General features: G+C 33.8%; 2 protein-coding genes and 2 long non-coding RNA genes across 7 annotated transcripts; 2 read left to right on the top strand and 2 right to left on the bottom strand.

The window, feature by feature from the left end:
• The first annotated feature begins 315 nt into the window (after positions 1-315).
• On the top strand, positions 316-3,171 carry LOC123695470 (swi5-dependent recombination DNA repair protein 1 homolog). 4 transcript variants are annotated; one of them, XM_045641340.1, is made up of 5 exons: positions 672-701; positions 794-859; positions 967-1,099; positions 2,271-2,355; positions 2,605-3,171. In XM_045641340.1, exons 2-5 carry the CDS (start codon positions 801-803, stop codon positions 3,087-3,089), a joined length of 762 nt encoding a protein of 253 aa, XP_045497296.1. In that variant the 5' UTR covers positions 672-701; positions 794-800; the 3' UTR covers positions 3,090-3,171. The 4 variants fall into 4 exon arrangements, with proteins under 4 accessions (XP_045497288.1, XP_045497312.1, XP_045497304.1 ...); XM_045641332.1 differs by having other exon boundaries at positions 316-859; XM_045641356.1 differs by adding an exon at positions 1,491-1,674 and having other exon boundaries at positions 316-1,099.
• A 492-nt stretch (positions 3,172-3,663) lies between these two features.
• On the bottom strand, positions 3,664-6,507 carry LOC123695357 (putative nuclease HARBI1). Its single transcript, XM_045641190.1, has 5 exons — positions 5,869-6,507; positions 5,538-5,728; positions 4,812-4,944; positions 4,542-4,683; positions 3,664-4,446 (listed from the first exon to the last, which is right to left on the bottom strand). The coding sequence occupies exons 1-5, from the start codon at positions 6,091-6,093 to the stop codon at positions 4,058-4,060; spliced, it is 1,080 nt and encodes a 359-aa protein (XP_045497146.1). The 5' UTR covers positions 6,094-6,507; the 3' UTR covers positions 3,664-4,057.
• An 82-nt stretch (positions 6,508-6,589) lies between these two features.
• LOC123695813 lies at positions 6,590-9,134 on the top strand. Its single transcript, XR_006751986.1, has 3 exons — positions 6,590-6,868; positions 8,351-8,533; positions 8,981-9,134. It is a non-coding gene; the product is annotated as an uncharacterized LOC123695813 (long non-coding RNA).
• A 4,902-nt stretch (positions 9,135-14,036) lies between these two features.
• LOC123695841 lies at positions 14,037-15,791 on the bottom strand. Its single transcript, XR_006751991.1, has 2 exons — positions 14,761-15,791; positions 14,037-14,332 (listed from the first exon to the last, which is right to left on the bottom strand). It is a non-coding gene; the product is annotated as an uncharacterized LOC123695841 (long non-coding RNA).
• Positions 15,792-16,268: the final 477 nt, after the last annotated feature.

Raw genomic sequence — 16,268 nt, 5'->3', positions numbered from 1 at the left:
TTTTTATGGGACCAATTCGACACCATCCCGCATCGAACAAAAAAAGAATCACGTAAATCGGTTCAGAAACCTCGGAGTAATCGGTGTACATACATAAAAAAAAAAAAAAAAAAAATTGGTTGTCTGTAAAGTCGGTTTACTGACGATAATTGAACGTGACAACGTCCGATTGTGCTTCTTTGTCGCTCGTTCCGCGCTCTCGTTTCCTCCTTTCGTCTCCTCCTTTTTTTTGAAGTCGGTTAAAAAAAAAGGAGTAGTTTTCCTATTACGGTGGTAGTTATTTCCAGGTAACTCTGTATTAGGTTATATCATCTCCTATTACGGCCCTATTCATAGAACATATTAAAATTACCAGCCCCCCTAGCCAAGTGGCATACGATTTATAGCGTTTCTCTTTCTACAAACGTTGACGCCTTATCGAATACGATAAACGACAGGTAGCCAAGTGGATTAGAACTTGGCGAACGCTTATTCTATTGGATCGTACGCTAATGTCTATGGCTTCGAATTCTAACGTCAGTCAGCGTACGTCAAACTGTCAACTGTCATTCAGTTTGACATTAGTAATGTTGAAAAATATTCTTGAAATATTCAAATTAAACTGCCGAATTCCGAAAACGGAAAAAGTAAAAAGTCAAAAAATTTTTGAAGTGAACTAAAAAATACAGGTTGTGCTTTAAATTATAAAAATACAAATAGAGGTAAGTTAATTTTGCATTTGCAATGAGGCATAAAAAGATATAATGTCTTCAAGGTTTAAATTTAATTTATTTATGTGTACTTATTTTTCTAGTTTAGAAATGGAGAGACTGCGCGCCAGTCAGGAGCAATTTTCTGCTCTTATAGAATTCATGGAAAGGTACTATTAAAAAAATACAGTTTTGATTCCAAACTTGCTTCAATATTTTTATAATAAACAATGAAATCATTAATACCAAGTGCTTCATTGGTGTGTGTTACCCATAGGTATGGTGACCTCTCGCGACCACAGCGGGGACCTCAGGGTCGACTAAAAGCCGACCAAATGTGGGCAAGGCTCACATTATTACTTAATTCAGTTGGTGGTGGGGTTCACAAATCACAAGAGAAGTGGAAGAAAGTAAGTTTGAACTTGCATCTTGTTAACCTAGCTGTATATTTCAAACTCTCAATTGTTTTGCTATTAACTTGCATCTTGTTAACCTAAGTGTACATTGCAAACTCTCAATTGTTTTGCTATTCACTTGCATCTTGTTAACCTAAGTGTATATTGCAAACTCTCAATTGTTTTGCTATTTACTTGCATCTTGTTAACCTAAGTGTATATTGCAAACTCTCAATTGTTTTGCTATTAACTTGCATGTTGTTAACCTAAGTGTATATTGCAAACTCTCAATTGTTTTGCTATTTACTTGCATCTTGTTAACATAGCTGTATATTTTAATATATTCATTTATTTTGCTATTGCCCTTTTCATGCACCGCTTTAACTCACAACATGTAAACCTAAAGGTCTGGGCAGATTGGAAGACTAAAACAAAAAAAAAAGAAAATGTTGATTTCCAACCACACAAATGGTACTGGTGGTGGTCCAAGCAGCAGGCTGTCTCTAACAGTTTTGGAAGACCGAGTCTGTGCCATACTGGGAGAGACTGCTGTTCTTGGTCAAGCTGGCATACAAGAGCATGGCTTTAATGTTAGTACTATTATATTATAGCAACTTTACGTATCACACCAATTCCTCTGTAACTTGCATGGCCAATAATAGATATTTATTTTGAAAGAGATTACATATAAGCCTCTTTCAACTTGTGTAAAATGAATTGTATTAAATAAATAAAACAAATAAACAGCTTGAAAATCTATACTAATATAATAAAGCTGAAGAGTTTGTTTGTTTGATTGAACACGCTAATCTCGGGAAATACTGGTCCGATTTGAAAATTTCTTTCGATTTTAGATAGCCCACTTATCGAGGAAGGTTATAGGCTATATATATCATCTCGCTAAGACCAACAGGAGCAGAGCACTGCAGGTAAAACTACGGAGCACAGCTAGTGTTTGAAAATGTAATTCCATCACAATATAATTAATGATATTGTGATGATAAAAGATATTTAATGTTCTCATCAACATTAAATATCTTTTAATTATATTTTATTCTTTATAAATCTATATCAATTATACAAAATACTTAGCTAACAATTCCTAATCGTAACATTTGTAAGTGTTAAGAGTATATGATAAAAGTTATAAATAACTAATATATTGATAAAAATAAATATTTTTCAGGCGCCACCAGTACCAAGGGAAGAACCCATTCCTGAAGATGTGGAAATTGAAATTCCTGTAGGCTTAGAGAATTTTAATTATAATAGTAAGTTTTATTAAACTCTATTTACTTATTAAATTAGCCTTCTTCTAGGAGCTGTTTTCAATTGTCATAATATAGTTTAATCGATAATAATTGAACATAATTCATTAAATGACTTGAATAAATTAGTCTTTGCTTGTATCCTAGAGAATATTATTCAACAGATGGAATGGATGAACATTTCTAATTTATAATATAAGTGGAAGTCAGAATTATATTTGCCTCCTTAACATTATTTTCATTACTCAACAGCAAGTGTTCCAACATTGCCAGCATCACCGCTACTGCTAGACCCACAGCCCTCACCACCACCACCACCAGTACGTCCGCCGCCCCCTCTACCGCGTTCTCCTCCGCGTCCCACTGGTCGACGGTCATCGGCGTCACCGCGATCTGCGACTGCCTCGCCGCGACATGGGATGCAGAGAGCTCGCAGGAATCGCGGCTTAACGCCATTTGACCGGGCCGCTACAGAATTTGTGGCGGTTGAACAACGACGCCTTGCACTGGAGGAGACGCGAGAGAAGCTTTCCCATGAGCGAGAAAGGGAAAGGGAAAAGCTTCTCCATGAACGTGAGAGGGAGCGTGAGGAACTTTTCCACCAAAGAGAAATGGAGCGACTGCGGCTGGAGTCGCTAAAGGTTGAGGCAAATCGCGAGCAAACTAGGGTGATGCAGCAAATAGCTGTTATCGGGCAAAGGTTGCTCGAGATATTGCCTCAAGGGCCCGCATCTTAATTTTTTTTTTCATAGAGTTTTAAGTGTATTATTTAGTGCCTTTCTTTTTATTTTTTTTAAGTGCTTGTTTTAGATTTTAATATTTTAATTTAATAGTTTAAGTACAGTATTTTCTGTCCTCAGTCTTTAGTTGTTTTACTTTTTACACGCTTTTTATTAGCTTCACCTGTATGTTTGAATGTTTGTTTGTAACCGACTTCTTTGGGCGCGATTTTGACCCACTTTAAACGGCCAGATTTCGTTCAAACTTTGTAGATTTATTGAGGACCGATGACAATACACTAATTTGATAAAATTATTCCATTTTTCAATTTGCAAAAAGCGTGTTTTTTAGTTTTTTTTAAACTATTATTATATATATCTTTAAATTTAATAGGATTTATATGTACTTAATTTATTTTAAGTGTTTGTTTTAGATTTTAATATTTTAATTTAATAGTTTAAGTACAGTATTTTCTGTCCTCTGTCTTTAGTTGTTTTACTTTTTAATCTTTAAATTTTATAGGATTTATATGTACTTAATTTGTTTTAAGTGTTTGTTTTAGTTTTAAGAATATTAAATAAAACATATATATACATAATAATAGTATATTTTATTACTTAATTAGTTAAGTAGTTTATACCACCATTAATTCAGTACACACTTTTTTAAATACTAACAAAAAATACAATAATAAAAATTACAAACTTAAAAATATAAAAAACAGGTTGAGGCTGCAACAATGATCAATTTTTTCACCTATGACCTGCACTAAAATATGAGCAGTTATCAGAAACTTTAAAAGGATTAATATATACTGTAACTAATGCAGTTTCATTATTTAAATCTGTGTAGGTAAACAAAATAATGTTTTAGGAGCGAAAAAATATTATACAAAACTACTTGGTCAGGCATACTAAATTAGGCTTAAAAGTAATACACATTAAAACTACACACAACACACTTTAAAAAATACAAAAATAACCTACTAAACTAATCTATTAACTAAATTATTTAGCATTATTCTGCCACTCATCAGCTCATCTTGGTTGCTGGAAATGGGTCCAACCCCCACACTCGGTTCATCACCATCCTCTTGTTGCTCAGCCATATTATTAGGGGGAGGTAATTTAGCATCCAGTGCAATATTGTGCAGAACACAACATGCAATAGTTACCTCACTGGCAACACGAGGATGGTAATGGAGTGTACGATGCTTCAGCAAGCATCTCCAACGAGCCTTCAATACACCAAAACATCGTTCAATACAATTGCGTGCCTGTAAATGGCGTGTAGTGTACACCTCTGCTCGAGAACCTGGTTCGGCATTTAAAATTGGTGTCATCAGCCACGCTCTCTGTGGGTATCCAGAATCACCTTAAACAAATAATGTAGTTAAAGAGCTTTATAAATTATAACTCCAATATTTTTATGATAAATATGTAGAAGTAGGTAGGAATTAAATGATTTACCTAATAGCCACGTCAATTCACCATTTTCGTGAAGTCCACGCATGTATGGTTCCACTTCACTGGATGACCATATGAAGGAATCATGCGTGGCTCCACCATATTTTGCATTGACATTGATAATCTTTAAATTATCATCACATATCTGAAAAAAAAAATTTAAGTTATAAAAAATATTCTATTTGCAGTTGCTTTGTTATTTTGTTTTAATGAAACATGATTAAAAACAATGCTTACTAACTAATAATACATATGCAAAGAAAAATAGCTTACCATTTGCACATTTAAGGAATGGTATCCTTTTCTGTTAAAATAATTCTGTTCATCAATGTGGGGTTTTACAATTGATATGTGAGTGCAATCTATGCATCCAATTACCCCTGGCAATTGAAATTTCCTTTGAAATCTGTAATTAGGTACATTCACATTTTATAATCAAAGACAATTACCTACATATATTAAACATATAATACAATTGTTAAAAAGACTTTCAAATGAATTTGTCATAATATTTTGTAAACCTTTAAAACATTTAGAATTGAACAGAAACAAACATTTTGTGGTATAATAGAATTGTTTGTGACTACAATAGCAGCAACCTTCTTCAATGCAAAGGATTATGTTATTTATTAAAATTGTACAAAACATTGAAAGTTTTTTTTTTTATGTCAGAGCAAGCAACTTAAGCATAAGAAATAAACACTTGCAACATAAGAAGTGTTGCAGGTGCTTTGCCGGCCTTTTATGGACAAACTAGCGGTCCGCCCCGGCTTCGCCCGTGGTACGTATTCACGTTTTCTCAACATAAGAACCATCCTCGTACTTCAAGGAATATAATAAAAAAAGAATTATCGAAATCGGTTCAGCCGTTCTCGAGTTATGGAATTACAACGAAAAGTGGCATTGATTTTTATTATGGACAAATAAGCTCTTTTCTTGAAGGCCCCAATGTCGTAGTTGTACATTGAAAGTTATAAATAAATTAATAAAAACACTTACTCTTGTCGAATTCTTGTTCTTTCTTGGTGTGTTTGAGGGAAAACTATCCATTTTTTCACTATCCGAGGACTGTTGAGTGCCTCCACAACTTGCCTAATGCATCTACTTGTAGTGCGTTGTGGCAAATGTTGTGTGACACCCACAATTCTCTGATAGGATCCCGTTGCGAAGAAACTCAGAGCGCAAAGAACCTACGAATATAAGTAGAATTAGGATACGTAATATAGGTACCTAATAGATGTGCACAACACATGCCTTTCATTGGGCATTTAAAATATCGGACATCACTAATAATATTATAAACAATCGCAGTGAAGAAACTGTGGATTACCTTTACTTCCAAAGGAATTTCTTTAGTCCCCCGTATGTTTGTTTCGTTACGTAGGCTGCAGCAAAGCTCGCTAAAAGTTTTTTTATTTAACCTAAAACGCTCCTGAAACAATTGTTCCGGCATTTCATTGATTGTCTCTAAACTCCGTCTGGACGCATTTCTTTTTTGGCGCCTGAGCCAAAGTTCTTCATCGTGCGCAGCTTTTAAAAGTCTCAAAGCGTGCATTTTATGAAAACTAAAATTTTATAATCACTAAACACAACACGAAACTTCGACAGCTGATTATAAAATCGCCATTTTGTTTCGATTTCTACAAGATGTTATAGCGTACGCTAGTTATCGAACGCCCATTGGCGTAGTCTCCTGTCAAAAGTGCCACTTGGCTAAGCATTTGTATGGCGCCTGTCGTATGACTTAGGTAACGTTTCGTCACGTTTCGTCTAATAGAATAGAAAAACATTGCCACTAGCCACTTGGCTACCAATTTTCGTTTCGTTACGCTGGGTCACGTGACGTATCTCCAGCTTATGTCAATCTCATACATTCGTTTATCTATTCTATCAAACGCAATGACTAAGGAATCCTATGGACAGGGCATATTGTTCTATACAAACAACTGATTATACAAATATCATGCATTTCGATACCGAAATAATAAAACTAATACTGTCTCTTTCTAACTAATGAATATTCTGATATGTGAAAAAATATGACTATACGTCAGTCAGTGCTAATTCTATACCGCTTGACATTTGAAGTTAGCTCAAATACCTACTGTGGCCGGTCGCCATTTTATGTTCTCGTTAATACGATGTACATGCTCTGTCATTGCTCCGTAGTAAACATTGAAAAACATTGAATATTTTTGTGATTGTGACAAACATTTGTGTCTAAAACATATAGAGTGGTCAAGGACAAATAGTGGCATAATGCCAAAGCGCAGTATTGTGAGATGTGGCTCCGGAAAGAATGAAAACCAGAAAAGTTTGTCTTTGCACCGGTATGTATACGTTTTGACTGAAATATCTGGGGGCACGGTAGTGCCCCCGCCAAGACGAGCAAAGCGAACAAGCGAAGCGCACGGGCACTACCTACCTTTTCTCGAAGCGCTTCGACGTTTTTTTGAACCCTCATAACTTGGGTTTGGATTATGCTAGATCAACAAAATTTTCGGGATATATTGCCAATAGCGGACTTATTGAAAATATTAAGTTTTAATTACATTAGCTTTTATACTTCAGATTTTATTTATATCTAAAAAACGCTAATTTCGTCACTGACTCACTGATGATCATCAAAATTCTTAAGGTATTTCCTAATGTCCTAGAAAGCTGAAATTTTGTATGTAAGCTAGTATTAGCACACAAACAACAAAAAAATTATAAAACTTGTAACTTTCATCCCCCAACCCCTTAAACTAGGGAATGGGAGTTTGTATGAGACCTGTAATTTTAAATTAAATTTTGATGACGCTAGAGGTCTAATCTAATAATCTAAAACTTGGTTCCCCTAGATATATATATGCATAGGTACTCCTTGTTAAAAAAAAATTAAAAATTTAACCGACACATAAAATTTTGTTACAAACAACTTACAAAAAGAAATGAAATCCCACCAAAAACATTTTCATGTAAAATGTTGCCAAGACGATCCCATATGACTCGCACTGTCAAAAAGTTATCAGATCTCATGTAGAGCCAAGCTTCTAACACTACACGCCCTAACTCTACAAGGCCTAACTTCACAAACTCTACACCTTAGTCAAAATATGTGGCTTGGCCGTTCGTTACTACAAGAACTATTGTATAACACAAAAGTAATGAACAGTGAATTAATTAATTTTTCACCTTACGCCGATGTGAATGTAGCGAAATGGCCAAGCCACATATTTTGACTAAGGTGTAGAGTTTGTGAAGTTAGGCTTTGTAGAGTTAGGGCGTGTAGTGTTAGAAGCTTGGCTCTACATGAGATCTGATAACTTTTTGACAGTGCGAGTCATATGGGATCGTCTTGGCAACATTTTACATGAAAATGTTTTTGGTGGGATTAGTTATTTCTTTGCTGATTTAGTTATTTTCATGTATATTGAATTAAGGAGTATTCACAGACTATGTTCAGTGCAAAATTGTTACCAAATATAGCTTTATTTTGTATATTTTCGTTCTAGTAAAATAATGAATTTGGGTGCTAGTGATGGCTTATAATATCGACATCAGCAAAATGTTCGATGATGACGTGCGTCTCCCAAGGCTGTGTCATTAATCTTAAGAATAGTTGCTTTGGTGAATACACTTCCAAAATAACAAATTAATTTTGCCAAGAGCAGCAGAAGGAAAAATAAAACACTTAAATTTACCTAATATGAATTTTAACTTAAGTAAGATTAATCGCTTTTATAGTACCTACTTTAATTAAAAATGTATTTATAAATAAGTCAGGTCAGGACTAAAATTATAATAACCTAAATATTCATTTTTTGAAGGTTACCAAGAAGTGAAAATAGAAAAGGAGAATGGTTAGAAGCAATTGAAACTGAATATATCAAGCCAAATGTAAAGGATATATCATAGTACATTTCCCAGAAAGTGCTTTCAATAGAACAATGGATGTGATTAGTCTGCACGATGATGCTACACCAGTATGTCTGCCGCTGCATTCACACAGGGTGAGGTTTTTATCTGTAGACACGTGATGTCTTCCAATTTACTTTTGGTCTTTTTATTTAGATTTAGGGCTGTCATTTATAATCTAACGTTTCTCCTATTTTGAAGGAGGCCTGTGAACAAACTGAGATGGTTTTATATGATTTTTTGAGTACAAACTTGGGTGATATTTGGTTGTTGAAATGTTATTGACTGAGGGAAAGTGCAATTTACTTTAAATACATGGGGTGTTTTAAGTTATTTTTCTATTCTTTATAAATTTATATATATAAAGCATTTGAATGCCATAAAACCAAAAATATAAATTCAAATTCCGCTATTGTAAGCCCTAATGTTGATATTAATTTCAAACCATCAGCATTGCCCTTTTAATTAAAATGTATTGCATTTTAGTTTAAATGTAAAGTGAACAATGCTAGTTAATGTAAACTGTGACATTTCATTTCCAGGTACCAGTTGAGCCTCAAATCCCGAACTCAAAAATGAACAGAGTGAATCCGAGTGCATCCCAGGCTGCACAAAATAGTTTAGCTCTATAATTTTCTCTGTTATTATATATTATTGTTTTTTTGTCTATTATTTATAAATAAATAAATTACTGTATATTGTGTTGTTCATCGTAATAAAATACTATTATATACCTGTATTATTATATATGTTGTTTCATTATATTACATTCCTCAAAACTGAAATTACCAAATTGTAAGTCTACCGTAATCCTTATATCGAAGTCAAAATTGAACTGGATTTATCAAATTATACAGCTATCTTGTCCTGCGAGGTTGCTGGTGTTTTACAAGTAACCCTGTATAGGTGTTACCGTCACGAGCAGCCATCGCCATACTTAATTTTATTAATTGGCATTGTCATTTTTTCCATTTGTAATTTTACGTCTATGTTTTGTACAATAAAGTTAAAATAAATAAAAAAGAGTGTGTGTTTATGTACACGCGTTAGAAGTTACTTCTTTGGCGTATGGACAAAATACTAGAATATACAACTTGAACATAGTTATCAATTTTCATACCACCTAGAACTTATTTCATGCTGTTAATTTTAGGTGTCGGTGTGCGCGCGCATCGTAAAAATTCACTCTCACTTATATATATGTCACTTCCATGTGATTCCATATTCATTGATCAAACGTTACGCTAATAGAAAGCCACTTGGCTAGGGGGGCAGAGACGTTAGAGCGTTTTCACATTGTCCGGTCCGATATCGGATATCGGACGCCGATAGCCGATATCCGATATCGGAGGCTAAGTAAAATGTATGATTTACGCACCTGTCTTTCACATTGTCCGGTCCGATATCGGATATCGGAGCCAACACCGATATTCCCGTGAACTATCGGACGATAATGTTCAGTGTTACCAGCTCAATTTTCGAAAAGGTAGTATACCAACAGCAAAAAAAGCACTAGTTTGTGTATTTTCAGTCATTTCTAGGCGCTAAATGTAAAAAAAAAATCCTTTCATTTACTTTAAACCTTTTTATTAAGAAAACATTCATTTAAGTATTTAAAGGCATTAAAAATACGATTTATACGGGAGCTATTTTAATATCGTCCTATAATATACGGCAATTGGCTGAACTGAAGTAAACAAAAATATATTGTGTTCTTAAATTCAACCGTATCTTCGAAATATTAGTATCTTTTATCTTTATTTACTCATTCTGCCTCGCTCCTCCTCCTACTCGGACTACTGTTGTGCTGTAAGCTGTTTATTGTATTGTTGTCATTGAGTCACAGATTTAGTGCTTTGTTTTAGCGCCGATATCAAACCTGTATAATAAATAGCACATCTAAATAATATTAAGTAATTAATAATATCAAATCTTTTTTATATTTTACTTTTCCAGCTGTTTTTGAAGTCGGTTTCTTTATTGTAGTTATTTTTACTGTATGTACAACTACGATCTATCAGTTGATTTTTTTTAAATCAAACCCTTTTTATTGAAAAGAAAATTTACAATACGGCAATTTTGTTTAGTTTTCTCTAAAATTTCAGAATTAGAATGCGGCAACCCTTAGACTAAGGATTGGTCTCCGCGCGCGCGCTACGACTAGATACCGCTCCACCTAAAAACAATAGCTCCGTGAGTGCGGCAACTCAGTTCTGTAGTGTGTGTAAGGCAATTTGTAAGGACGCTAGTGTGTGTGAAGAATTGTACTGCCAGCTACATAAATTTTACCCCATAAATGGGAAATGGGCTATCTTGGAAAGAAGTTTGAAAAATATTTTCATTTCATTTTGGCCTTGCCGGGAATCGAACCCATGAACATGTGACTCAAATCCACTTGCGATGCCACTATACTATCACAAAGGTTTTTTAAAAGTAAAAAAGCAGTAATAAAAAAATAACATATGAGTCAGTTAAAACAAGGTTAAACAGAAATAAATTATTGTTATTATCATTTTTTTTATAATATGCGTTAGTACCTAATAGTATTGAAAAAAAAAAAACATTATGAATAAAATAAGTTCAAATTAAAAGTGTGTTTTTGGGATATGCAGTACGGCAACACTAAATGGCGTCGTATTTTCGTAAACAACATTTTCAAAGTACAGGTGAAATATCGAATAATACGATTATTCCTGATGTTACGTGATCCCAGTGTCTTTCTTATTATTTGTTGTATTTTTTTTAAACAGTTTTATGGCACAAACAGGCATTTTACTTCAGGTTTTGTCCAAAATCTTTAGAAACTATCGGTACACCCTCTCCACACAATGCTCGTGACACGACTGGCTCGGGTACGCCGATTTCGGCGTACTTTTAGTTGCCGCATTTTTCGAGTACGCCGGCGGTATCTAGTCGTAGCGTGCGCGGAGACCAATCCATAATCTAAGGCGGCGACCCTAAATTTTGTCAAGAACGCGCGGCGACTTTTGAGCTTGTTTACTATTTTGGTTGTCATGGCTATATTATTATTAGTCTGTGGTACTATGTACATTGCGGAATCTGTGACTGTGAATTAGTTTAGTTTAATTTATTTCTGTTTAAATATTTGCACCCCCAGATATTAGGTAGAATGTACATATTAGCACTATAAAATTGTAATAACAGCACCTACATTTGTAAATGTAATTTGAATTTGTATTTGCTAGTTTCGTCGCTTTAATACTGAGTTGAATTTTTTTTTTATTTTATTTGTATAAGAACATAACAGTCATACATGATTTAATATAAAAAAGTTCTAAAATTCACTACGACCACACAACATGTTCTAATAATAAAAAAAGAAAAACAGCATAACGTAACGGCACCGGTTTCCGACTAGCCTCCTCTATCCGACCATTTTGATTTTTATTCGATAAAACGTTTAAAATACGCGCGACACTCGTGAAACTGAAGGCTTTCGATCCAATCACTTATCGTACGTCATCTGTCCAAAATTGGGTTTCAAATTTTAACCGACATTTCGTCAATCCAAGAAAAGCTAGGCGAGGGTGTAGTTTGTGTTGAATTGAATGCGAAAAAAACATAAAACGGTGAAAATAAACATTTGGATTTTTACGCTAAATACTCTGGTAAGTTTGTGGTTAATTTACTTTGAACGTTTTATTGGTGTTTTAAATTATTAATTTTAAAATATACATGCAAAGATAGCGTGTTTTTATAGGTTTTTTTGGACAAATAATTATGGACGGAATGAGGAGCTTTTCAAAATAACAACATTCCGAAATCCGACCGAATCGGTCGGTAAACGGAATTTCGCACTTTGTAAAAGAAGGTAATTATCTATTATGCATGTTGTTTTGTGGAGGTTTCGTATTAAGTTATTTATTCTAAACGCTATGCTCACATACTACACCTGTATGCGACCAATGCTAACTTTAATGGATTATTTGTAATATACCTTTTAACTGACACTCTTTTTTTATTTTTTCGTTATTCATTTACAAAGACCGGTCTGGTTTAAAAACCCTATATTTTACGTTTATGACCATAATTGCATAACTACGAAATTGTGAGATCTTTATAAGTGTATATATGAAATAGAAATGAACTAAAAATGAATATCAATTTCGGTTTAGAGGCTTTATTACGCAAATGTAGGTTTGGTCGGAATCTAGGTGCGATATATTTCCCTGTTTCCGTCCAACTGGGTTGCTTTTGCTTGCGCTGTGCTTGAGTGAAATTGCATGCGTTTATTTCAGGTCATCATCATGAGTGATAAAAAAGAGGCTGAAGAATTCTCATTAGCTGAAATAATACTTTTGGTGAAATGGATTTTAGAATTGGGCAAAGTAGTCAATGGGACATTCTAATTTAGTGTGGATGACCAGTGAGGCATTTTATGAGTTTGAGTTTGAGTAAATGTAATTTTAAACTACTACAGTCTAACATAGAGTTAGTTTTTGTTATTATAATAGATGCTCAAATATTATTTAAAACTAGCGGTCCGCCCCGGCTTCGCCCGTGGTACATATTTAAAATATCTCTCCATAAGAACCATCCTCGTACTTCAAGTAATATAATAAAAAAAGAATTATCGAAATCGGTCCACGCGTGATGCAGTGAAAAGACGAAACGGGTTTTTACGAATTTCCATTGTATTTCTATTATCATAAAGTTGATTTTAGTAGAAAATATTTGACTGGTCGGAATCTAGCTACTCAGTGGTCGGAAACAGGTGTATTTGTACTCAGTCGGTCGGAAAATGGTGCTTTCAGTTAATTTCCAGTCGTGACAGTTAAAATCCAAATTTAGGTAATAAAAACCCATTATGAAATACAATTATGTGCATATTTAAAAATATAAGTTCGTAATCTTTCATAATATCATTTTTTCTTATGACCTCTAGAGTATTTAATTTATCTTTTAAAGGATTCATTTAGCCGTATCAATCAGTGGTCGGTATTCGGTGCCATTACGTTATTAAAAAAACAAGCCTCACAATGAAATTGAATATTGAAACTAGATTCTGACTCTGCAGAGGGTACAAATCCATACTCCGCAGTCAGCAGATTAAACCGGTTTGAAAAACATCAGTTTATTTATTACTATTTATTTCATTTAAAATAAAGTTTATTTTTTGTAACACAAATGCATCCACTGTTTATTTTAATTCCCAATATATCTACTTTTCCAGTTTCTGGCAACACTCATGTTATCGGGACGATATTATCGGATAATGTGAAAGGGCAAATTGTGTCCGATATCGGATATCGGCTATCGGCTATCGGCTTCCGATATCCGATATCGGATCGGATAATGTGAAAACGCTCTTACTCTAAAAATCGAAATCTGACATCTAGAATCGAATGCATTGATTACTTGTGAATAAAAATCATCATAAATTAATAAATTCGATTGACAAATATTTCAAATCCGTATCGATTAATTCACTTTAATCGATGTTTTTAAGCAGGTTACCTCTCTTTGAAGATAAAATTGATAGACGTCAAATGTTGCCTATTAAATTGGCTCGACTATAATATTTCACTTGCATAAGTAAGTAATGCATTTACCAAAAATCGTAAATGATCGAAAACATGATTTTATACATCATTTTTATTTTAATACAGATTATAACACTTTTCGCTAAGGATGGTAACACTTATTTCTTGTGTCTATGGTCATTCGATGGATTTCAAAACGAACAATGTTGTTTATGAAAATTCAAAAAGTACGATACAATTGTGCGTTTGGTATAACAAAATATAGAATGTAGTTCAGTAAGAGAGCGCTGTTAGCATAATGTTCAAGCATCAGCGTCCGCGCCCTTCAGCCTGAGGCGCGCGAAGTCTTCGAAGATTATGTCGTCGTCTTGTTCTTGGCCATTTTCGTTTCTGTAAACAAAATTCGATATTAGTTTACGTGTAGTGTAAGTATAGTGAGGTCTTAGATTACAAAATAAAAGACAGATGGAGCGTTGCCGAACTAAACCGAATGATTTATCGTCATTTTCAATAAAGCTATGTGTGCTGTCATTTCGCCGCTGCACTGTACGTATACGGTGCTTCTGTGTGCGTGTAATGTTACCAGATATTGAAAAATTTCCCAAATTTTTCCCCGACTACGGAAAAAAGAGGGTTATGTTTTTCGAGTTTATGTATGTATGTATAATATTTCTTTGACACGCCCTGCAGTATAAACCGTTGGACCGATTTTGAGTTGTGAGGTTTCATTGCAATCATCTGAATTATTATGTTAGTGGCGGTAGTGACGTAGGCTATACATATACATAAATTAGCAGTCAAGTTTTAATTTTTCTTACCTTCTCGGTAACCTAGCAAAGATGCCAGTCTTGAACCGATGATTGATACATACCTATCACTAAACATAATATGTACAACACCTAATGTATTTAGCTCTAAGGTTAGGTTAAGTTTGATTGGATAAACGAATTTGAATTTTATTTTAATATAATTTCGGGTTAGTGATTTTTTTTTATAATATTACATAAAGTACCTGCCTACTAAAGTTATACATATATGGCCGAAATAATTGTTTTCAATTTTTAATTAAATAAATTACATAAAAAATGCCAGAAATAAAGGCTTAATACAAAAATATCGGTGTCAGGGCTTGGAATAATTATCTCTGCACTGTCGTTGTGTTTGACAGAATGAAAAATATGGCAGAACATTCTTGAATCAGCCTCTTAACTTCACAGAGCAAGTAATAGGTATAGGAAGAGACGGCACTCAGTACTTCGATTTCGAGCTCACGCACACATATGCATGTATTACTTAGGTTAAGTCTTATATACCAACCTATGAAAAGTTCACGTCAAAAATGATCCACATTGCTGCCAACATTTAAAAGTTGAAGTTGCTAGTGATGTCTCCTTTGAGTACATATTATCGATAAAACTTCATATCGATATCGATAAAATTTTCGATGCTGGGTAACATCACTACTAATTCTCATCCTTATTCAAATTTATAGGAAATTAAAAATAAAACACCAACAATGTAGATCAATAAGTTTATTATAATATAATAATAATTACCTATATATAACATTTTTATATAATATTAAAACTCACTATTATCAGCAAAAATGGATAATTCCATTTGAATTTTGAATTTTACTGAATATCTTTATTTAGGCATGTAGGACCGTCCCGGCTCCGATCGGGTTGACACAGAATAAAAAACATCATAAAATATAGACTATGTTCATCAGGTATCAAAAGAGGGTGTTAATTTTTGATAGACATAAATTTGAACCTCAATGTAATAATAGTTAGGTTTATGTGTGACGATTTAATATGTAGTTAGGTTTGTGTTTAGGTTAGGTTAGGTTAGGTTAGGTTTGGTAACATCAACAACAACAAAATCAACAACAACAACAACAACAACAACAACAACGACGACGACGACGACGACAGCAAAAACATCAACAACGACAACAACAAACGAGGGCGTTAATTTTTGATAGACATAAATTTGAACCTCAATGTAATAATAGTTAGGTTTATGTGTGACGATTTAATATGTAGTTAGGTTTGTGTTTAGCTTAGGTTAGGTTAGGTTAGGTTACATCAACAACAACAACAACAACAACAACAACAACAAAAACAACGACGACGACGACAACAACAACATCAACAACGACAACAACAAAAGAGGGCGTTAATTTTTGATAGACATAAATTTGAACCTCAATGTAATAATAGTTACGTTTATGTGTGACGATTTAATATGTAGTTAGGTTTGTGTTTAGGTTAGGTTAGGTTAGGTTACATCAACAACAACAACAATAACAACAACAACAACA

This window comes from Colias croceus, chromosome 1, assembly GCF_905220415.1.
Source record: "Colias croceus chromosome 1, ilColCroc2.1".
Taxonomy (NCBI): Eukaryota; Metazoa; Arthropoda; class Insecta; order Lepidoptera; family Pieridae; genus Colias; species Colias croceus.
The sequence above is the reverse complement of the archived record's forward strand: the minus strand, read 5'-3'. Positions and strand labels throughout refer to the sequence as shown.